This window comes from Copidosoma floridanum, unplaced genomic scaffold, assembly GCF_036245765.1.
Source record: "Copidosoma floridanum isolate Cflo_tuat_1 unplaced genomic scaffold, Cflo_Japanese_pri ptg000128l, whole genome shotgun sequence".
Lineage (NCBI taxonomy): Eukaryota > Metazoa > Arthropoda > Insecta > Hymenoptera > Encyrtidae > Copidosoma > Copidosoma floridanum.
In genome coordinates, this window is record NW_028322005.1 from 1 (window position 1) to 25,269 (window position 25,269).

The 25,269-nt window shown below is 37.1% G+C and overlaps 1 protein-coding gene across 1 annotated transcript; it reads right to left on the reverse strand.

The window, feature by feature from the left end:
- Positions 1-15,864: 15,864 nt before the first annotated feature.
- LOC149372847 (uncharacterized) lies at positions 15,865-16,824 on the reverse strand. The gene has a single exon (XM_089598010.1). It carries the CDS (start codon positions 16,822-16,824, stop codon positions 15,865-15,867), a length of 960 nt encoding a protein of 319 aa, XP_089454136.1.
- Between the last annotated feature and the right edge of the window lie 8,445 nt (positions 16,825-25,269).

Here is a 25,269-nt window from a genome sequence, read left to right on the forward strand (position 1 = left end):
AATTATTTATTAGAGTCACCAGTAAGCACCCCGGGTCATTGAATGATAGTCGCTTGAGTTATTAATTTACAAGATTTGGGAGCCCTCTTATTGAATGACCGAACATGCCTTAGTATATGGGAATCTCTGGAGAAATTAGTCTTTCCCTAGACTCTTGTAGCTCTGCTCTGATTGGCAGTGGTGTGAGTGTGCGAAGATCCTCTTCGCTAACACTGATAGACCAAGAGCTGAGGCTAAAAGGTGGTAAAAATTTTAACCAGCCGCCACTTACGCCAGAATTAAGAACCCTTATAATTTGAAGGGATCTAAAACATTTTAGTCATATTTTATTCTGGTAAAGAGTTATGAAGTAATTATAATAGTGCCATATGTTTTTTTTATGAACCAGCCGCAACTTACACGAATAGATACAAAATATGAAGTTGTTGTCGGAAAATGCCACTTGCGGCAAGATTAAAATGCATTTTGTATCCAAAAATTGACTTTAAAAAAATGGACTCCCTACCCGAACTGATCTACAATACGTATCTAAGATAATAGATGCGTTATTATAGATAAAATTTTAGATAAGAATTGAATATCTTTTTGGAGGTCGAATTTTAGGTACAAGATGCATTCTTATCTCGCCAAAAATGGCACTTCCCTATTCAATTTTTGAATTTCTATGACTTGCAGTAAGTTGCGGCTGGTTAATAAGAAAGACTATAAAGTACTACTATAAAAACCGCATAACTTACCACCATAATGAAATATGACCGAAATATTTTGGATCTCATTGAATTAAAAGGTACCTCAATTATGGTGCCAGTGGGGGCTGGTTGAAAGTTTAACCACCCTCGGCCATCAACTCTTGGTCTATAAGGATCGTGTACGAGCTATGAACGGAAACCGTATGTATCATGGGCAGTGTGGTGCCCGTACACAGCCCATGAAGCAACATATAGTTATAGCGTGGAGCGCGCGGTGGATCGGTCGGCTGGGTCGTAGGTCGTAGGTCGTAGGTCGGCAAGCGGGTGACCAGTGACCACGGTTCGATACCCAGCCAGTGCGACTTTTTCGGGCAAGTAACTCCGTGAATTTTCACATGTGCTTTTTCAGAGAGGGTTTAGGTGACCTTCTCGGAGCATAATTGCCCAATTTGCCTCTACCTCCCTTCCAGTAATGGGCGGCCTCTCAACCTACTATCCCCCTTCCCTTCTTTCACCAAAGAACTAAAAGGCCCTGTATAGAAGCTGGAGGTAAAGCACTATTAGGGCCCTACGATTTGACAGATGGCACACTGTAGCTAAAAGGAAGTCTTTTACAAGTCTAAATATAAACATAAAAGTACAAAAATGTAAGCCCTGGGTAATCTCTAAATAAAAACGTTTACACACACAGCGTGTTTATTATAGTTATTATTTTTTTTATTTTTATTACAAAATTAATAATCAAATGCAGTTCTCAATATTTATCTGTATACTGCTCGCTGTAACTTTCATTTTTTTTTTATTATTATATTATCAGGGCCCTACGAATTAACAGGTGGCGTACTGTAGCTAAGAGAAAATCATCCACACCAAGTATACTTGTAACTACAAGTAATACATACATACATATATATCAGTCAGAGACGAGAAACATAACCTGCATGTTTAGTCATTTCACCCATACAGGCCAAGTATGGCCTGAGTCGTGTGAATATTTCCGGATCCACGGAAACCATATACAGCCTGTTACATGATCCTGGTGGTTCTGGCACCCCCCAGCTCCCCTCTAAGGTGATGGTGGGAGGGAGAGGCTCTAGCTATAGTTGGGCTATGGGTAAAGGAGAGGCCGTGGTAGGGGGAGAGTCTGATCGGGCGGTGTGAGGAGAGGCACAGGTGGTATAGGAAGGGTCGTGGGGGAGCTTGAGCGCTGGGTGGTGAATACTACTTGGGTGGTAACGTCAGGAGATGGGGGGCTTCCTGATGCTGTGATCAGCGCTCGGAGACAGAATATTTTTTCCGAGGATGCAAGGTTTAAGTTGGTAGCACCCAAGTCCCAACCGTTCCCGTCCTAAAGCGCCATAATTTAAATTACAGTTTTGGAACAAAAAAAAAAAACAATTAAGTGATAGTAAAGCCGTTGCAAGTTATATTAAAATATGATGTGTACACACCTAATGTGTCGTTAAAAACACATAATTAAATTCGAATTTTTATGAATAATAAAAAATAGTTTTGTCATTTTTAAACTTGCTATTTCAGTACAAAAATGAGTAAACGTCTATGATAAAAATAATATCATTAATAATAATAATATAAATAACAATAATAGAAACATTAATAATGCCAATAATAATAAAAACATTAAGAATACCTATAATAATAATAATAGTAATAATAACAACAATGATGAAAATTAAATAACAATGATAATAATAATAACAATAATAACAAAAAATAACAAGAATAACAACAACAGTAATAATACTGATAATATCAATGAAAATAAAAATAATAGTAATAATAATAAATATATTAAATAACTATAATAGTAATTATGATAGTAGAAATGATAGAAATGATTATAATGTAATAAAAATAAAAATAATACTGGTTACTAAAAAACTAATTGTAACAAGGAATCCAATGCCATTTTTAACTTCTTGTTTTGTGGTCTTGAATTTTCAAATTATAAGAATAATATTTCAAAAAACTAAATCAAAGAATTAGTAAACGAAAAAATTGTGTATTATAATAGCCCTACTATTGTAACCATACAGTAAGTGCGTGTAATTTAAATAACTGTAATTCATAATACAGAAAAAGTAGTAACAGTAGTAGTATTGGTGGATTTTTTCTTCTATAGTTATAAAAGACGTACAAATAGCTGTACTACTCATCATGCGTTCAAATTATAGGTGTCAGTATTTTCTGCAGCTTACCGCCGTTAAACCCTTTCTGCTCATTCAGCAGCAAATATAATTTGAGTACAAGTTGCAGTTATAGCAGTGGTAGTAGTAGTAGTTAGTAGCAGTAAACCTGGGCACAGTTGTTTTGAAATACACAGAAGATTAAAAGAAACTTTTATAAAAAAAAATTGTTTATTTATTCAAATATAATTATAATAAAAATAAAAAAATAAAAACAATTATCTCACATCATAGTTATATGTAACTTCGATGTTACGTAAGTATTTCAAATTATTGTGACAAATATTTATCCTATTTTTATTAAAATATCTTAACTATACAACACAAAAGTTTTTATATCATAATACAATATAACCAGTAAAGTAATTTCAATAAAAAAAAAAATAGAAGTATATTTAGTTGATATATTTTAAATAATGGCTATATACTGGTAGGTAACTGTTATTTAAAAATATAAGATTCATTAATTAGTGTACGTAGAAATAATAATTTTTTTTTTTATAGTACTAAACGACGCACAAATAGCTGTACTATTCATCATGGAGGTACATTTGAGTCGTCAGTTTTTTCTGCGGCTCACCACGCTAACTTATTTTCTGCTGATACAGTAGCAAATACAGTTGAAGTACCAGTTACAGTAATAGCAGCAGTAGAAGTACTTAGTAGCAGTAGACCTAGTAAGATACAGTTTTATTTGTAATTTAAGAAATTAAAATACTATTTTAAATAAAAAATTGTCGTATATTTAATTAAATACAAAATGATTTAAATAAACAAATGATTGTGTAACATCGTAGTTATAAGTATTTAAAATAATTTCAACAAATGTTTGTAGTATTTCTATTAAAAAATATTAACCATAAGAAACAAAAGTTTTTTTATCCTAATACGATATTTTATATAAAGTATGTTAGACACAAAAACGTAACAGAAGTGGTAGATTTTACTTTTTTTATAGTACTTACTGTTGTACGAAAATCTGTACTACTTATGTGGTAATATTTTAGGTGTCAGTTGCAAGTCACCAGCGTTAAGCACTTTCCGCTGATTTAGCAGAAAATATAGTTTAAGTACTATATAGTTCGGTTGCAGAGTAAGTAGTAAAAGTAGTAGTACAAGTATTAGGCAGTAAAATTAGTGGTAGAAGAAAATTTATAATAAAAATAGTTGACGTACAGTAGAAATAAACACTGTGCAAATAGCTGTGATACTTATGCTGCGGTTATAATTGATATGTCGGGTATTTCTGCATCTTACTGGCATGACAAACTTTATGCTTGTACAGAAGCAAATAAAGTTTTAGAGTTGCAATTACAGAAATAGTTGTAAAAGTAGGAGTAGTAGTAGTAACAGTAGTAGTAGAACGATTTGTCGCAGTAGTAGTAGTAGAAGTAGCAAAAGATGTGGGCAAAGATTTATTTATAATTTGAATAATAAAGACAAAGTTGCATAACAAAGAACATTATAACTAAAGTAACTAAATACAATTGTATTTAAAATAAGCTAACTATTATACAGTAGTAGCAAGTATCTCAAATTATTCTAACGAAAATTTAAAATATTTTCGTTTCAACATTTGAAAAATACAAAACAAAAGTTTTTAAATCTAATCACTTCATGTCAAATACAATATTTGAAACAAAGTATTATGAATACTACAAATTGTAACTACACTTATATTTGATCAATATATATCAAACAATTTTTACAGGTAAGTAACTGTGATTCAAATTAATAAGATTCATTATTCAGCGTACGTAGTAGTAGCAGTAGATTATTTTTTTTTGGTATAGTATTAAACAACATTAAAATAGTTGTACTACTCGTCATGCGTTTATATTGTAGGTGTCAGTATTTTCTGCAGCTTACCTTTCTTAAGGTGGTTCTTCACCTAACCCATTTACTTAAACTTACAGGGAAATTTGGAGGGATTGTTATTAAAGTTATAAGGCATCTTTCTTTAAAATTTCAAGTCCCTTTATCAGGCAAATTTTTGAAAACAAGTCAGTCAAAAAATGCACTTTTAACATGTGTTCTTATGTAGGTTACTTTTCCATACTACGATATCATGTAATATCTCGTAAAGTAGACTTAAGATCGTAATAGAAAAAGTTTTTAGTGAAAGAAGAACTTTTCAGCTTTCTAATAATATAACAAAAGTTTGGGCTAATCAGGGAAATAGTATACGATATTTAATCGTAAACGAAATGTCTGCCGTGTAAACTGCGGCAACGTCTGCTTGAGTAGGAGCGTACATGCCATTTTCAGAACCTTGCGTCAAAAAAAAATTTTTTTACAACTCTTACTCTGACTTTATTAGCTTGTTTATTTGTATGTAAATGCAATGATATTATAGTCAAGTGCCAGTACAACATATTTTATGTTGCAAATAATACGCTAATCGAAAATTAGAAAATCACAGGGTCCCGTGTCGCTTTGATACGGCACCATCGTGAAGAACCACCTTAAACACTTTCTGCTTATTCAGCAGCAACAAGTGTAGTTTAAGTACTAGTTACAGATACGGCAGTAGTGGAAGTAGTTAGTAGTAGTAGATGTCACAGTACAAATATTAGTTATTACAGAAATGGTTTAAGTATAATAGAATTAATCGCTGCACATAGCTGTGATTTTCATGCTGCGGTTATATTTTAGGTGCCAGTTTTTTCTGCAGCTTACTGGCGTTTAACATTTTTTGCTTATTCAGCAGCAAATTTTAGTTTAAGTAATAGTTGCATTTACAGCAGTAGTAGAGGTAGTAAGTAGCAATAGAAGTATAATTTATAACATAAATAATGGACATACAGTAGAAATAAACACTGCGCGAATAGCTGTGACATGCTGCGGTTAAAATTTATATGTCGGGTATTTCTGCAGCTTACCGGCTAAACACACTTAATGCTCGTACAGAAGCCAATGTAATTCTTGTACTAGTTGTTGCAATTACAGAAATAGTAGTTAAAGCAGAACTAGTAGTAATAAGGAAAGATCAGTAGTTGTAGTAGCAGTAGTAGTTGTAAGTTTTTTGTTAGCTGAGATGAAACGTACAGCATTTAGAGAATATACACGGTAAATTATGTAGGAGTTTTTTTGTATAATACATAATTATGTCTTTACACTTTTTTATTGCCTATTAATATTTAATTCCACGATATTTGGCTTGGTAATTAACATCACAATTACTTATTATATTGATATAATTAAAGTGTTAATTATCTAGAAAGAGGTCATAGTCTACGTATAAAAAAATCAAATACCCTCATTATTTATGTTATCGCCGTAATATGAGGATAATTTCGATTAATTTTTATGACAAAAGTAAATTGTATTAGTTTTACGATTTTTTTTTTTCTAAATTACATGGACCATAGTCCGTATGTGTCTATATACATACGTATGTAAGTATACGCATACATATGTTATACGTTGTCTGATTACAACTTTAATTAAATATTAATTTTAATTTGTAAAATCAAAGAGGATATTTAATTAAGAATATCGGGTTTGAGACCTGCGATAAGTGATTCAACCGAAAACGGGCCATACGGATGAATCTTTCTTAGTCTTGACAAAAAGACATCTTGCTTTGCACGTTCTTTCAATTAATCACATTGCCAAAATATCTGGTAAATAGTTAATGGACTTTGTTAACATTCGTATTGAACGTTTGCAATAATGTTGTGTCTAAATAAACTCACTTTTAGAAATGTGTGATTAGACTTTATTCTGTTTATACTGACCAATGCTTTTCTTGAGGTGCTGGGATTGAGACCAGCGAACCAGAGTTTGTTGTTTCTTTGAAAGAACGTTTGAAAATATTTAATTTAGATCCCTTGCTCTGTACTTCATATTCTTGTAGAAGTTAAGACTCGTGTCTCTTTTTAATTTCCGATTTCAATGAGATGACAGTGTCGGAGTAAGGAATAGATGTATTAAGACGGCATTCCTTTCTGAGCTGTCTCCCTGGCCTTTTTATCAGCCTCCTTTTTGCTTTGAATTCTGACATGGAATGGCACCCAAATAAGTTAAACATTTTTGCCTTCTAGGGAACATTTTATGTATAAATTTTTGGTATCTAGTATGAGAGTTGATAAACTACATTGGAGGACTGAAAGAACGCTCAATGAGTCAGAGAAAATTCTGACGTCTGATTTGTCATTTTGTCTAATAATACTAAGGGCCACGTATATGGCTGTGCATTCTGATGTAAAAATGGATACCATATTAGGTAACTAATGTGAAGAATTGAGGTGGTTATCTAGGCTATAACTAGCAAAGCATACTTGGTTTTGATCTTCTACTTCAATTCTTAAGCCATCTGTAAGTATGTCTGTGTAGTGCGGGGTATTAGTCTTGTTAAACGAGTTTTTAAAAGCCATATATGGGTCACGAGAATTAATTAATTTGTGGCCTGTAGTTAAGTCTAGCTGGATTGGAAACAAACTATTTGAATAAGGATTCAAGTACTGGGGAGGGATAGGGTGAGATTTTACGTTGGGATTGTATCGACATATATTCTTAAAGCAGTTTAGCAGTAAAGAGGGGTTCAAATTATATGTATAGTTAAAGTTTTTGGAAGTCCTTTTAAAATTAGTGATGTGATTGATTGTAGGATGAATTTTAATTGACAACGCTTTTAGAATAAATCTATAAGCCAGATATTCAGCCCTCAAGGAGCAATAAATGGTTCTTGTTTCAGCTAATATCACATTGATTGGGGTGTTAGCTTTTTATCCAAGTGCTATTCTGAGATATTTATTCTCGATTCTTTCGAATTTTTCAGTATGGCATTTTAAACAGGGAGAAGTAAAAAAAGACCCTGGACCTGATCAGGGATTTGTAAAGGAGATGACCTAGACAAGTTATTCCTTGAAAAGTCGAAGTTTAAATTTATAAAAAAAAAATTTTTGTTTAATTATTTAAATACAATTATAATTTAAATATAATAACGACAAAAAATAGTAGATACAAGTACTTTGAACTGTGTTAACTAATATTATTAGTATCTCCAATAAAATATTTTAAATATTCGGAACAAAAGTTTTTCAATTAGAATACAATATTTAAAATAAAGTATTTTGAATACAAAAAATTTAAACTATAATTTTATTAGGTCATTATATTTTAAATTATGTCCATAGTTAAATAATAGTTGTAATTGAATGAATAATATTTATTATTCAGCATAAGTGACCGTAGTAGTAGTAGTCGTAGTAGTAATAGTAGTAGTAGTAAATCTTTTTCTTTTTTATATGATTGAACGACGTACAAATAGCTGTACTACTTATTACGCGGTTATATTTTAGGTGCCGGTTTTTTCTGCAGTTTAGTTGTGTAACACATTTTCTGCAAATACAGTTTGAGTACTTGTTACACTAACAGCAGTAATAGTAGTAGTAAAACCAGTAGTAGAAATAGCAGTTGACTTGAGCATAGTTGTATTTATTATTTGAAAAATTGAAGTACACACTTTATAAAAAAACAATTAATTGATTAATTAATTAATAACAACTGTAATTTGAATAAAATAACAATTATCAAAAATCGTAGTTATAAGTATTTAAAATTGTTTGAAAAAATATTTGTAGTATTTAAGTATTAGTACGTTAGTTGTAGAAGTAGTAAGTAGTAATAGAAGTAACAGTAGAAAAGTTAAGTTATTACAGAAATAGTCGAGAAAATAGTTTAAGTATAGTAGGACGAAACGATGCGCGAATGATCTTTTTATTCTACAAACCATTACAAAATATTGATGAACTAATTATGTTTCTGATTTTTTATGGTTAACAAATCAGTTTTCATACGAAAAAGCCCTGCTAATGAAAAGCTCCACTGCTTTTTAGTTTTACAATAATTACATCAATTCCTAGGCGAGGCAGTACTGGTGATAAGTAGCCGACCTGAATTTTAGTTTTGAATGGCGATTTAATTGTTTCTCAGGCAAACTGATGCCAGTGATGAATAGCTTAACTGTTTTTTAGTTTTGCACAACAATAAAATCAATTTTTGGGCGAGCAAATGCTGGCGATGAGTGGCCCATCAACTACGTGTTATTATTTTTTATAGTAAATAAATTGTTATTATTATTATTATTATTATTATTTTTATTTTTCGGGTGAGCGAGTCTTTGCAATGAGTAGCCCAACTATAGATTGGTTTTTATAGAAAATAAATTTTTTTTCAGGCGAGCAAGTGGCGGTTATAAGCGAAGGGTAGCCCAACTATAGATTACTTTTTGTAGAAAACATATTTAATTTCAGGCTAGCAAGTTCCGTGGATGAGTATCCTAACTGTAGAAGAGTTTCTATAGAAAATAAATTAATTTTTAGGTGAGTAGGCACTGGCGATGAGTAGCAAAACTATTTTCTTTGTATTTATAATACGTAAATTCTTCTGTGGGGAAGCAAGTACCGGAAACACGTAGTCAACCGTTCTTTTAGTCGCAGTAGCTGAGTTGGGTCCCGGAAAATTTGTAATTCCATATGGAAAAACACATGGAATTACTGATTAGAAAAAGAAAAAATTTCTATCATCTAGAAATAACTGCAAAATACCATAAGTTATTTGCAGTTAACAATGTATCTTACCATCAGGATGATAACTCCAAAACAAGGGGGTTCAGCTGATTTTACTTCTATATAAAAAAATTTAATTTTTCAATTTTTTTTTATTCCTGAAGTATAACATAAATCCCCTTATTTTGGAGTTATCATCCTGATGGTAACATTTAATGTTCACAGTAAAAGACGCATTACAGTATTCTGCAGTTATTTCTAGACGACAAAATTTTTTTCCTTCTTCCAATTTGTAATTCTGTGTGTTTTTTCAAATGGAATTACATATGGCATTACCAAGCTAAGACCCCGTATGTAATGCCATACGTAAATAAAACCATATGTAATGCCACATGGCTTTCCTGAAGGTATTACAGAAGTAATCACACATGGAATTCCGTCTTTCTTTTTCAGGTGGGGATGTAAGGCGCAGAACTGTACAAAAATGAGACCTCAGAACACCAAACCTTGAATTCTCACATCATAAGAGCAATAACATAGTGATTTACTATACTTTTTCCAGAACATCAATCGGGCTGTCGGTGTCCGTTTAATAAGACAAGTAGAGACCTCGCTCACTATGCACGGCACTGAAGCACAAGTAGACAGAGACATAGCACCGAACGTGGGTATATGTCTCTTTCACACATTACCACCGGTGAATGGTGAGGAATTTGCATTAACCGGACTCCAGGCCGTTGCACGCGAATAAATGCGATAACAGCGAAGAATAAGAAAGTAACGGAAATAAAAGCAAGAAATAAGGAAATAACTGAAATAAGAGGACTAACAGCGACAATAAGTGCAATAACAGATGATGTGCTATACTTTTTCGGAAATATTAGGATGACAGCCCCAATTGATGTTTTCAAAGAAGTATAGTTCGTCACTACGTTATTGCGCTTATTCCCACTGCTATTCCTCTAATTCGCCTTAATTCCTTTTTTCTTGCATTTGTTCCCATTGTTTCCGTATTCCTCACTGTTTTCTCATTTATTTGCGTGCAACGACCTGAAGTTTCGCTAATGCAAAATCCTTACCATTTAGTTGGAAAGTGTGAGAGGGATAGATGCCCACGTTCAGTGCTATGACGCTTTGTATTTGTGATTCAGTGCCGTACATAAGAACGAGCAGTTTATGTTTCTTTGTATGTCTATGTATTCACGTGAGAAACATTTCAAAACTCGAATATTACATATTTGTATATTCGTAAGTAATGGAAACTGGAAGACTGAAACCGGTTTACAGCTGTTACGAGTTAAGAGTGTTACTGTTACCGTATTACTTGTTACGAATATAGGTCCTTAGGCGTGGAACACATAGAAAAATAAGAATTCTTATATCTCTACAGTGTTGGGTTAGGAGGATATGATTTTGCATTTTTATCACTAGGACCTATATATAGCTACAGATCCTAGTGAGAAAAATGCAATAGCTGAATAGGAGGGGGGAGGAGACCAGTGGTTCTCCCCAAATGTGACTGGCAAACTTGTGGGAAATTCAAATTGGCTATGTGGTGCAAGACGCAAATACCCAGATAACTCGACACACTTATATGCATAATAACTTGATAAATTAATCCCAAGCTATTTAACCCAACAACCCAATGGGCCAATAAGCAGCCTTATGAGTTTAAATAAATAAAAAAATTTATTAATTAACAAAGCAAGCACCAATCCCCACACGACCAAAGGCACTTACTGGTTGCTTCAATTATTTATAATTAATGAAAAATTACCGCAAGCACCTATCCCCACACAACCTTGGGAGCTTACTGGTCACTTACTTAAATTACTATAAATAAAATAATAACGCAAGCGCCTATCCCCACACAACCGGGGGAGCTTACTGGTTGCTTTAATTATTTATGATTAATGAAGTAATAACGCAAGCACCTATCCCCACACAACCGAGGGAGCTTATTGGTTGCTTACTTAAGTGTCATGAGTGCATGTATATTTTAAAGTACACAAAGCCGACTATACACAATTCCAACATGGCGGAATAACGGATGTGCGCAGAAACAGTCTCAATTTGAATTGGTTGGGTCACACACCTTATTTACTTACATCATGCAGTCAGGCAGACTCTTTGACGGTCTCACATAACCACAGTTACTTTTTTTATATGTTTGTTATTGTGTTTCATTGATAACATTAAATCTTATGAACGATTATGATTACTATAGTGTAGCCCGCAAAAGGTTTTTAATATCTTGTGACAACAATCGCAGTTGTCACAATCAAGTGTGTATATACAAAATTGTATTATTACCACGAGAAACTTGTGAAACTTTTTTTATTGATTCTTATAAATCTTTTGATACTTTTAAAAAATTTTTTTATAAATATTAATATATCTCCCTATATTATATAGTTGTATCAACGAAATTAAGTCTCAGCTCCCCCCACTCCTTCCACTCCCCCTCAACCGCCCCCCAAAAAATTCTTATTTATTTAATGTTTTACCATCATAAATGTTAAAAAATATACACAATTTAGTACCCAAGTCATACCTCGTTTTTAGGGTTTCTTAAGGTGGCTCCAGCGCCTAGTGCCGTATCAAAATGGGGAGACTAAAAATTAATCATTATTTTCTTTAAAATATGGCATAAAATTATCGTAAAGACTGTTGTAAGCCATACTCTACATTTTATCTGTTACTTTAGTGAGTAAATATAAAAAAACAAAAAAGTTTTATGCTGCCCTAATTGATGAACTGTTACGGTACGCTCCTAAGTTCAAGAATGTGGCAACATTGCTCAGCTGTAGTCATACCTATATATTTGGAACTAGCTGGGGAGCTATCCTTAGTTGAGGAGGCCGGAGGAGTTTGTAGGGCGAGAAATGATGACTCGCCGGAGTAATTACAAGAATAGGAACCTTTATTAGTCTCAAATGTACAAGCGACTATTGTGTCGCTGACTAGGAGCGCGTGTGTCTCGTGTAGAGGATTGTGCGTTACTAGCGAGAACACGCTAGTACGCCACACTTAGGTGGCTGAGAGAAACGTAGTAGTTGGAGTGTGCGGTGGTGGCAGCACTGCACGGTGGTGCTGCTGCGAAGACTTGACGTGGGACTAGCTGTTGCTTGCGTTGATTTCGTTTGTTCCCCGTGTCTTTGGACGGTGAGGCCACATCCACTCTCCCTCCAGTGTAGCTCGCAGGAGGCGAGCTGAACGATACCGTCTTCTTTGGGGTGGCTCGTACAGGCGGTGAAAGCCGCGTGGACGATGAGGGTGGTGTAGGCCGTTTCGCAGGATTTGACTGGGATGGAGGCGGCGAAACTGTAGGCGCCGGTCGCATGTTGAACTCTGGCGCCGTTGGTCGTAGTGAAGAGGCGGGTATAGCCGAGGTAGGCGTCTGTTTAGGCGTCACCTCGGTACCGGCTGCGTCGGATGGTGAGTCGGCTACTTCCATGTAGGCCGGTTTTAGGGCGTCGGTGGAGACGGTGAGATGTCTGCCGTTAACATTGACTACATATGTTCGGTCGTCTACTCGCCTGATGACCTGGTGAGGACCCGTGTATGGTGCCTGCAAAGGTTTCCGGATGGAGTCCACGCGTTTAAAGACGTGAGAGCACGTCCTGAGATCTTTGTGGAAAAACGGTGCGTTTTCCGCTGTATGTCTGGAAGCTGGTGTTGCCTTCATCGACTGAGTCAGGCTCCGGAGTTTCTCAACGAAGGTCGTTGGGCATGCGTCAGGATGACTTTGGGTTGTAAAAAACTCTCCTGGTACCCGAAGCGTAGTGCCATACAGCATCTCGGCTGGAGATGCTTGCAGGTCTTCTTTGTAAGAGGTGCGTAAGCCAAGCAGGACCAGTGGCAGTGTCTGAGGCCATGGCTGATCTGGTCGGCACATAAGGGCCGCTTTGATTGTCCGGTGGTTGCGTTCAATCATCCCGTTCGATTGGGGATGGTACGGAGTCGTTCGGATCCTGGAGATACCCAGGAGTTTTGCAAGCTCGGTGAACAATGCTGACTCAAATTGAGCACCTTGGTCGGTAGTGATGGTGAGTGGGGTCCCGTACAGGGAAATCCACCTGTCGATGAGGGCTCTGGCCACCGTTGTTGCTTGCTGGTCAGGGATAGGAATTGCTTCTGGCCATCTGGTGAAACGATCTATGATGGTCAGGCAGTACTGGAACCCCTGACAGATGGGTAATTTGATGAGGTCGATATGGAGGTGTTCGAAGCGCGCTTCTGGCTCCTCGAAGTTCCCCAATGCTGACCGATTATGCCGATGCACCTTAGCGCGTTGACAGGCTTCACAGGTTTGCGCCCAATGAGTGATCTCCTTCCGCATCCCGGGCCAGACAAACTTGGAAGCGACGAGACGTGTCGTGGCCTTGACACTTGGGTGAGAAAGATTGTGAAGGATCTCGAATGCCTTGCGACGCAGGGCTGTAGGCAGATAAGGCCTTACTGCTCCTGTGGAAGTGTCGCAGAAGACGTTGTGGCCGTCGACGGGCAAACTCTGCAGGACCAGGCTAGTGTTTTCCTCCAGGTGCTGCAGCTCTTCGTCTGTGGCTTGGGCTATGGCGATGGTCTCTGCATCCAATTCCGTGGGCATAGAGACAGTAAAAATTCGAGAAAGCGCATCGGCGACTGGGTTGTCTTCTCCCTTAACGTAAACGAGGTTGGCGTTGTGTTGAAGGATGAAGTCCATGTGGCGCGCCTGTCTAGATGAGGCCTTGTCAGAAGGCTGTTTGGCTGCGTAAATGAGGGGCTTGTGGTCTGTGTAGACCGTAAAGTCCCTACCCTCCAGGATACGCTTGAAGTCCTTAATGGCTGAGTAGATGGCGAGGAGCTCACGGTCGTAGACGCTGTAACGTCTCTCAGTACTGGTGAGCTTCCTCGAAAAAAAGGCTAGGGGCTTCCAGTTGCCATCATCATCCTGTTGTTCTAGAGCTGCTCCAATAGCGGAGTCCGATGCGTCGGTGCGTAGAGCCAAATGAGCGCCAGCACGAAGGAAGGACGACATCGTGGCATCAACGATGGCGAGTTTGCTTGCCGTGAAAGCGGCGTCTGCTTGCGGAGTCCACGTGAGGTCGGCCTTCTTCTGCTTGGGCGGTAGCTCCTTTAAGAGATCGTTCAAAGGCGCTAGAATCCTGGCTGCCATAGGCACGCAGCGTCGGTAGTAGTTGAAAAGTCCAAGGAAACGGCGAAGCTCCGTAGAGTTTTCCGGGCGAGGAAAATCGGTGATAGCTTGGATCTTGTGCGGCGGGGGCTTGAAACCGTCCGCCGAAACCAAGAACCCCAGGTAGATTACTTGTTGATGACCTAGCACGCATTTGTCCGGGTTTATGCGCAACTTAGCCGCCCGCAGGACCTCGAACAGCTGTCGCAGATGTATGAAGTGTTGTTCGTGGTTATCGGAAGTGATAAGGATATCATCCAGGTAACCTCTTGCGAAAGGCAAGCCTCGAAGAAGATGATCTACAGTGCGTTGGAGAGATTGTGCCGCATTACGTTGACCCATCGAAGACCGGGTGAATTCGTACAACCCAAAAGGCGTGGTGACAGCTGTCTTCGGGATGTCGTCGTCTGCTATACGGATCTGGTAGAATGCCTTCCTGAGATCTACAACAGAAAAAACGTTGCCCTTGGCTTCCTGGAGCAGGTCCTCGACGATGGGCAGCGGGTAGCGGTCAGGTACGGTGCAAGCGTTGAGGCGCCTATAATCGCCTGTCACACGCCAGCTTCCGTCTTCCTTTGGCACTAGATGTAATGGGCTCGCCCACTGGCTGGACGATGGCCTGATGATATCCTGGTCGAGGAGACGTTGGAACTCCTTTTTGGCTGCTTCGAGACGTGAACCGGTGAGTCGGCGTGGTCGGTCGAAGACTGGAGGGCCAGTTGTGTGAATCTGGTGGTATACCGGCAGATCCGGCAGCTCCGCTGCCGAGCCATCTGCCTTGGTGATATCCTGGAATTCGTCCAGCAGCTGTTGGTAGCGGCGACCAAGATCGCCAGCTGGTACGTTGGAAGTGGTGACGACTGACACACTGTGAAGTGATGTCGGCAATGTGAAAGCTCTGGACGTCAGTCGAGTGGCTGCATCGACCAGCAGCTTGTTGCGCAGGTCCACCAGAAGGTCGTAGTGGGCCAGGAAGTCTGCGCCGAGAATTGGAGTCTCGACGTCCGCCACGGTGAAGGTCCACTCAAAGGCCCGACGGAGGCGTAGATCGAGCTGCAGGCTGTGCGAGCCATAGGTGGCGATGGCCGAAGCGTTGGCTGCAGAAAGTGTGAGGGGTCGGCGTTGCAGGTTGGTCTTGACCTGCGACTTGGGAAGCAGGGAGATTACCGAACCTGTGTCGACCAAGAACTTGAGTTTTGATGATCTGTCAAAGATGTGTAGACGGTTTTCCGCGGGCAGTGTCATGCCGCCCTCCACCGTCTGGACAGGAGGCGGCCTTACTGGTTTCCCGAGGACTGGGCTGGGTACGAGCAGGGCTTCTTACATCTGCTCGCACCTTCGCCGAAGTTAGCGTGGTACCAACACCAGTCGCTGGTGTCCGGACCTCTGCTGTGTGACCTGCTCCTCGACCTAGAGCGTCGTCGATTTTCCCCCTGGGACCGAGTGAGCGAAAGGAGCTGGGCCATGGAGAGACGCATAGCTGCCATCTCCGCGGATAGCGATTCCACCGTAGGCGCTTGAACTGCTGCCACTGCAGGTGGTGCCTGGTGCTGGGTTATCTGTTGGGCCAGTGGAAGTTGGTGTTGGACGGCTGCTGTGGTGGGGTAGTCTAGGATGAGCTCGTCCGCCAAAGTGGCCAGCTCGTTGAGAGGCGAGGTCTTCAGGACCCTGATGTGACGGGCAACGGAGGCTGGCAACAAGTCGAGCCACTTGACTCGAATAGCCTCGTCAGAGACTGCCGCTCCCCCCAGGGTTTTCATGTGACGGAGCAACTGCGACGGCTTTTTGTCGCCAAGCTCGAGTTGTGTGAACAGTTTATGTAGCTGCTGATCCTGTGTATCCGTCAGGCGCTTTAATATCTCCTCCTTTAGATAAACGTACTTGCCTGTATTCGGGGGGTTGAGCAAAACATCCGAGATCTCTTGGACTGTCGTGTCATCCAAAGCCGCGACGACGTAGTCGAACTTAGCTGTGTCTGCCCGGATGCCGTTATTGTTGAAGGCCGATTCAACGCGCACAAACCACACCTTGGGGTTCATTTTCCAGAAGGGCGGCAGATGTAGAGACGGCGTTTTTCTCCTGTTACGTGGGTTTGCGGCGTCTTCGTATTCCGATTCATCATCTGTGACTTGTGGAATTTGTTTGCCTGGGTCATTTCCGCTAGCACCAAGGCCATTTTTGTTGTTGAGGCCTGAGCCCGAGGCGCCTTTTGGCTCTCCGCTGTCTGCGCCTGTCATAGTGGAGCACAGAGCAAGAAAGAAAAAGTCGAGACAAGCAGAATTTTCTCTGGCACTCGCTGTATCACTTGCACTTAACTGTTGCGAGAATGAGACGGAGATAACGTATGGGCCCGCACTGTTCGCTTCTTCGAGTTAGTGGGGCGCGGACCAAAAGGAAAGACCGTTTGATGGACAAAGGCTAAGCGACGGTAGCGTGCAAGAGAGACAGAAAAAAAAAGGAAAACGCTCGAAGTATGCACTGTCTAGCACGTGGTCGATTCTCGGAAGAGAAGAAAATGCCACGTCGGGCTGATGCAATGTTATGTCGCGAGTGTGTATGGACGGCACTCGCGGGGCAGCGACGGATAAAGAGTAAAAATGTCTACGCACTCACACTGGCACCAATGTCACTGAAGGCTATTGCTGAGCCTCTTTTTCTGTCGCGCGCACTAGCTTACCTCGCGGCGTCTCCTTGTTCAAGAAGATCACGTCGGGGTCACCAATTTGGAACTAGCTGGGGAGCTATCCTTAGTTGAGGAGGCCGGAGGAGTTTGTAGGGCGAGAAATGATGACTCGCCGGAGTAATTACAAGAATAGGAACCTTTATTAGTCTCAAATGTACAAGCGACTATTGTGTCGCTGACTAGGAGCGCGTGTGTCTCGTGTAGAGGATTGTGCGTTACTAGCGAGAACACGCTAGTACGCCACACTTAGGTGGCTGAGAGAAACGTAGTAGTTGGAGTGTGCGGTGGTGGCAGCACTGCACGGTGGTGCTGCTGCGAAGACTTGACGTGGGACTAGCTGTTGCTTGCGTTGATTTCGTTTGTTCCCCGTGTCTTTGGACGGTGAGGCCACATATATATGTACTCTGCAGAATGCAGACAGCTGAGAGCTGACTTGCACTCGCAACTGTATGTATTATATAGCTATTTATATTAGCCTGTACATATTCTAATATCAGTAATAATAAAAGATAATAAAAGTAACTTAAAATGGGCCACGATGTTCGTGGAAAAGTTGGTAAAATGAAAGGAAAATTTTTGAAGAAGATAGAGCAAGTGAGAATGGAAACGTTTTTAAAAAATGTCAAAGGAAAGCGAGGAAGACGAGTAAATACTGAGGTTAGTTACTGTTTATCAATAACAAATAATGCACTATGTACTTAATTTGCGTAGTTCTTCCGAATATCTGTAAATTTTGCAATTATTAAAGATACACATACATACAATACTATCTATGTCAAGTGCTATAGAGAGCACAAATATAACCTGATTAATTTTGTTTTTTCAGAATGAGACAAGTACTCTAGTTACTTACAAGTCCTTTGGTGGATGCAGAATAATGAATACCAATTTCCAATTTTATGAAAAACAAAATGGTAAATGCAGGCATAAATAAACAGACGCTGGAAGAAGCTTGCAAAGTGGGAGGTATCGACAGTTTAAAAATTTTATTGGGTGAAAATATTGGAACAAAACCACGTGTAACAAATAACAAAAAAATAATTGAAAAATTATATGAACAAATCTTATAACAATGTACTTAGTTTGAATTGTGCTGTATTGTAAACACAATTTTTTCTGTCATATTAATAAAATTATTTTTGTTACCATACATATATATATTACAGGGTACGTATATAAGTGAAAATTTATTATAAGTTTATTATAACATCAAAACAAACGTATACTGAACGTATAACATCCTTTCAACATGTACGTTATTGTAACCATCTGATATTTATCAAAGCCGTATCTATCATCTATCACAAAAACCCACAGCAAAAAAAATCAAAACAAAAAACCACCTCCAAAAAATTTTTTCCCGATATTATTCAATAAAGGTTTCAGTATGCTGTACGTTGAGTGTCTGAATTTCGCGGGAATCCAGTGTCAATATAGCACAAAGCAACGTTGCCATATTTGTTTTTTCCCCAACTATACGATTCACATTGCCTACTTGGTCTCCGATTATTTAAAGATTTTGTTCGATAACGAGACACTTTTCTCATGTCATCGAAAACTACGTAATAATATATACAAGAGAGTATATTTATTACACCTTACGGGTTATTTATATAAGTGCAGCAGTGGGTTGTATATCGCGTAAGCTTGCATTTCCTATCTAACCCGTCTTAAAACTACGATTTTGTAAGCATGATTTCTTACAATTTTCATCGTCAACCTTAATTTTTTTTTTATACGAATAGAAAGATGGGAATTCAAAGAATATAATTCAATTTTATTAACCTCGGTTGGGTTATTTATAATTTTAACATTGAGGCCACTGGAGCTACCATAAGTCACTGATCATAGGTCTTCCTCTGTCTATTTGCTTTCCCTTACTCACTCTATGTCTCTAAAGTACCATTATTTGTTCAACTTGATTGAACTTTTACATTTCAAATCTCTTTCTAGTCAATGTCTACTTTACTTAAATATAAAATTATTGATTACCTGAGGACTTTATTAACAAGGAGAAGGAGGTACAATTAAATAGACAAACACAATTAAGCTTTCGAAACAATAATTTATTCTGTTAGCTAAATTTTGTGACACTTCATGTGTTGTTTTAACCCATTTGTTCTTTTAAAACCCTTTCCACATTTTTCACATATTTGTTTTTCATGGTTTTTATGAATTAACATACATCTGTTTAAATGTAACGATCTTAAAAGTTACATATTTCTGAATTACTGAAAAATTTCTAGCTAAACAATGTTTTTAATTTCTGATTTATTCTCGGATTCAATTTAAATGAAAATTCTTTTTGGATTCTTACATCTTGATAAAGCAGCGTATAATTGTATGTAAGGGAATAAAGGTTTTTTAATATACAATCCTAAAAAATCAAAACTCTGTCCTTGTGATTTGTTGATAAACATAGAACATATGCTAATACAAAGAAACTGTTTTCTATAGAAAACAAAAAGTAACGATGATGAGGTATCAGTGTTCAATGTTATCATAGGAATATAAACTTTGCTTTTGTTTTTTTCTCCCATTATTATTTCTGCTTCTATATTATACTTAAATATTTTTGTTATTTTTAATCTTGTGCCTCTACAAAGACCGTCTGATATACTTAAAGTTCTTATTAACATATTACTATAGCATTTATTTTAATTCGTGTGGTGAAAGACCTTCTCTGATATTATTTAAAAATTCTATTGGAAAATTAATATTTATGTTTTCATATGTTTTGTCAACTCCTTTTTGAGTCACGTTTTCTGCTCTAGTGAACTAATTATCAGCCTTCATTGATAAACACACGAGTAATATCGTTATTTTGTCTACTCAATCTGGTAGTGGGGGGTTGGCGCGCAGGGGGGGGCGTCAGCCCTACTAATATGTACAATAACCCCAATGTATTTACTATAGTAGGGCTGACGTCCCCCTGTGCGCTCCGCACGCCAACCCCCTACTGTTTTAATTTAAAAGAAGAGTCTTTAAATTTTATCTGTTAGTGAGGAAAGGTTGGTGCCCAGAATTTCGTGAGGAAGGAGAGTTTTTGATCTACATCGTTAAGCATTAGTTATATATTTATCAGTAATTTCCACACCGCCCAGAATGTACTATTGTGGCACGTTAAGAATGTTTTTTGGAACTCTCCGTTACGTTTAGAAAAAAAAGGTATCTATGAGCTTTGCTAGTTTTGACAACTTTTATTTTATTCAAATATAATTAAAAAAAACAGTCCTTTAACTTTAATGTTAAATGTTAATACTACCATAATATAACAATTAATTTCATCAATAAAAAATATCATTATATGTTACAATATAATTTGATTATATAAAAAACACATATAATGCAATAAAGCTTTTGATGAATTAGATAATTTAAACAATAACTTTCTGTTTTTAAAAAAAAAGTCAGAGAATATAATTTTTTCTTCCAAATAGCCATATATGACGGTACCCAGTATTTTTTTCAAACTTCGAACGTGAAGTGAGTTTATTTATTTTAGTAAATAAGTAGGCGAACAAAGCCAAAGACAATATATCTATCTTCTCTAATAGTAAAAAAAAATATCAAATTTTAATTTATACGTTTATCAACATTATTAACTCCATCCAACATGTATGCGTCTCACCGTCAATCTTTTTAATTCCACTCGAAGAAATAACATTGCTTATTACTGTGTCAGAAGTACGTTTTTCAGCTACTACAAATATTTTTTTGGCCAATTTTGACCAATTTTCTTTAAACAAATTAGTCGCAGTTGTATATTTTTGATTAAAATCCTGTGTCAACTACACCCAAAATAATTTTTTTAATACTATTGTAAAAATATGATTAAGACATTGACATACAAATTGAAAAACAGTGAAAAAATACTGCTTACCAGTTCTAAGCCATTAGATAGCCTTAGACACGGTAAAGTTTTAAAAATTTCAGTAATATCGGTTTTTAGGTAAAACATCAACTTTTTCTCGATATTTGTGTCTTTCCACAGTTGCTGAAAATCTGTAGTAAGAACTTTAATTGGAATCGACAAATCTTTCAGTGAACGTTTTAATATTTATGTTGAAAAAGTACAAAAATTAGTAGTTTTCGTACAACCTGTACCATCTAAAATGATCCTAACCAAGAAATTGTTTTTAAAAAATCTCGAAATGATTTTAAAAAAACATCTACCATCACTAGTACTTTTTCTCTTTAAGCATGGAATGCGCTTTTCTTCGATTAGTAATCCACGATGCCTTATCCTCTGGTATTCGTTATAAATAGATCCATGAGCAGAGCGCAGTTTAGTTGCTTTTACATAAAGTACATCAACTGGTACAAATGGAAACAGCAAGTTGGTTTCTTCAGCAAGGTATAGAAGACGCTCCGGTTTCATCCTAAAATAATTTATCAAGTTATATTTCAATTGCGAAAGAAACTTAATACACCTTTTTTTCCATGGGCCTAAAGTGCAACTGCCACTTTTCACCCTCGGTAAGAAAAATAATATACGCGACTCGGGCACAAACGTACAACTCCCTTCCAGGCTCTCAAGCTTGTACTATATGCCCTAGTGACGTAATGTACTATTTTTCTATAATTATAAGTTTAGAAGATAGTAACGAAGGAATGACCTGACTCAAACCATTATTCCTTACTAACTCGTAACTGTTAGTTTGTTGGTGCTCGTGTTGAATAATTAAATAAGCTAATCTTGAAGGTGAACAGTATTCAGATTCCTTGTCTTTTTCCAAGTTAAGTCCATTCTCCTCTATGATTTCGAAATCTCGATTTTTTAGCAAGAACGGTCCACCATTACATTCGGATAACACTTAGTATATATAGTTCTTATACGGGTAATCTAAAAAAAATATTACATAATTAATGAATAATAACGTGATCAACACATGGTTTAATGATTTATTGTATTACCACTGTTTTTATCTATTTTTTTTTTTTTTTTTTTTTTTTCAATGAATCGCTCGAAAAATTTTCGCTGTTACTGTCCGCTAAAAGACAAATTGTGACAGATGGTTTTTCTCTAAGGTCCTGGTTCTCAGTCGTTGGAAACTCTAATCCAGCAGAAGCTATTCAAAATAACGTACTGTGTTAAAACGTTTTTTATCACACTGACTAAATATAAATGTCAAAGAAAAGTACATACTCTGGTCATGATGATCATCAGTCTTGCAAGATAAATTTATGACTCCATCGATCAATAATACCTCATCTGCATTGTTGTACTCATTGGCAAACGCGATTTTCAAGAAGGCTATGTTTTCCAAGCCTATATAAACAAAATAAATGCACAGCGATGAGATCAATTGCAGAATGCAGAGTTCAGCTGCAGAGTTACAATGTACTTATACTTCTCACAATGTACACAAAAAATGATGCACTCTGCACTATCCTAAAAAAATAAGGACAAAGACTGAAAATACCGTATGTATATATAAATTAGCCTTACACACATACATTTAAGTTATTTAACTATAAGGTCTTGCATGTAAGACTTAGGTATGGATGATTTTCATCAGCAAGATAAGGACATTTCCGAATTACTTTCAAAATCTATGTTATCTTCTAATGGTTTGCTTTCAATTTTATCATCAATTATACTTTGCAAGAGGAATGTGGTGTGTTATTGAGAATACAATATTAGATTTGATGAAAGTCTAAGAAATATTTTATTTTGTTTATATAGGCTTGGAAAACATAGCCTTCTTGAAAATCGCGTTTGCCAATGAGTACAACAATGCAGATGAGGTATTATTGATCGATGGAGTCATAAATTTATCTTGCAAGACTGATGATCATCATGACCAGAGTATGTACTTTTCTTTGACATTTATATTTAGTCAGTGTGATAAAAAACGTTTTAACACAGTACGTTATTTTGAATAGCTTCTGCTGGATTAGAGTTTCCAACGACTGAGAACCAGGACCTTAGAGAAAAACCATCTGTCACAATTTGTCTTTTAGCGGACAGTAACAGCGAAAATTTTTCGAGCGATTCATTGAAAAAAAAAAAAAAAAAAAAAAAATAGATAAAAACAGTGGTAATACAATAAATCATTAAACCATGTGTTGATCACGTTATTATTCATTAATTATGTAATATTTTTTTTAGATTACCCGTATAAGAACTATATATACTAAGTGTTATCCGAATGTAATGGTGGACCGTTCTTGCTAAAAAATCGAGATTTCGAAATCATAGAGGAGAATGGACTTAACTTGGAAAAAGACAAGGAATCTGAATACTGTTCACCTTCAAGATTAGCTTATTTAATTATTCAACACGAGCACCAACAAACTAACAGTTACGAGTTAGTAAGGAATAATGGTTTGAGTCAGGTCATTCCTTCGTTACTATCTTCTAAACTTATAATTATAGAAAAATAGTACATTACGTCACTAGGGCATATAGTACAAGCTTGAGAGCCTGGAAGGGAGTTGTACGTTTGTGCCCGAGTCGCGTATATTATTTTTCTTACCGAGGGTGAAAAGTGGCAGTTGCACTTTAGGCCCATGGAAAAAAAGGTGTATTAAGTTTCTTTCGCAATTGAAATATAACTTGATAAATTATTTTAGGATGAAACCGGAGCGTCTTCTATACCTTGCTGAAGAAACCAACTTGCTGTTTCCATTTGTACCAGTTGATGTACTTTATGTAAAAGCAACTAAACTGCGCTCTGCTCATGGATCTATTTATAACGAATACCAGAGGATAAGGCATCGTGGATTACTAATCGAAGAAAAGCGCATTCCATGCTTAAAGAGAAAAAGTACTAGTGATGGTAGATGTTTTTTTAAAATCATTTCGAGATTTTTTAAAAACAATTTCTTGGTTAGGATCATTTTAGATGGTACAGGTTGTACGAAAACTACTAATTTTTGTACTTTTTCAACATAAATATTAAAACGTTCACTGAAAGATTTGTCGATTCCAATTAAAGTTCTTACTACAGATTTTCAGCAACTGTGGAAAGACACAAATATCGAGAAAAAGTTGATGTTTTACCTAAAAACCGATATTACTGAAATTTTTAAAACTTTACCGTGTCTAAGGCTATCTAATGGCTTAGAACTGGTAAGCAGTATTTTTTCACTGTTTTTCAATTTGTATGTCAATGTCTTAATCATATTTTTACAATAGTATTAAAAAAATTATTTTGGGTGTAGTTGACACAGGATTTTAATCAAAAATATACAACTGCGACTAATTTGTTTAAAGAAAATTGGTCAAAATTGGCCAAAAAAATATTTGTAGTAGCTGAAAAACGTACTTCTGACACAGTAATAAGCAATGTTATTTCTTCGAGTGGAATTAAAAAGATTGACGGTGAGACGCATACATGTTGGTTGGAGTTAATAATGTTGATAAACGTATAAATTAAAATTTGATATTTTTTTTTACTATTAGAGAAGATAGATATATTGTCTTTGGCTTTGTTCGCCTACTTATTTACTAAAATAAATAAACTCACTTCACGTTCGAAGTTTGAAAAAAATACTGGGTACCGTATCAAGAGCTGGTTTCCAAGGTCTTTCTACATTACATTGAGGTAAGAAATATACTACTATATAAACAGTATAACTGTCTTATAATGCCTAGTGCAGTATATTGTACCTTTTTGTAATAAATTTAAGAATAAAATATAGATCAATCGAAAAGTCGCAATACTTTATATTTTAGACAGTTGACGATGATATAAGTAGGTGAACCATGGCGGTTCTGGCACCCCCCAGCTCCCCCCCTGAGGTAGTGGTGGGGAGAGGGGCTCTAGCTATAGCTGTGGGTGGAGAAGAGGTCATTGTGGAAGGGAAGAGGCTGATCGGGCGGTGGGAGGAGGGGCATGGGTGATATAGAAGAGGTAGTAGGGGCGGTGGGTGGTGTGGACTACTCGGGTGGTAACGTCAGGGAAAGGGGCCTTTTCCAGATGCTGTGACGTCGGATGGTGCTGACGGCTCCCTTCCTTTCCGACCGCGAATTAAGCTCCAACGTCATCAG

Bases quoted from the DNA above. Each gene is read 5' to 3' on its own strand.
- LOC149372847 (XM_089598010.1), bottom strand. From the start codon at position 16,824: ATGACAGGCGCAGACAGCGGAGAGCCAAAAGGCGCCTCGGGCTCAGGC.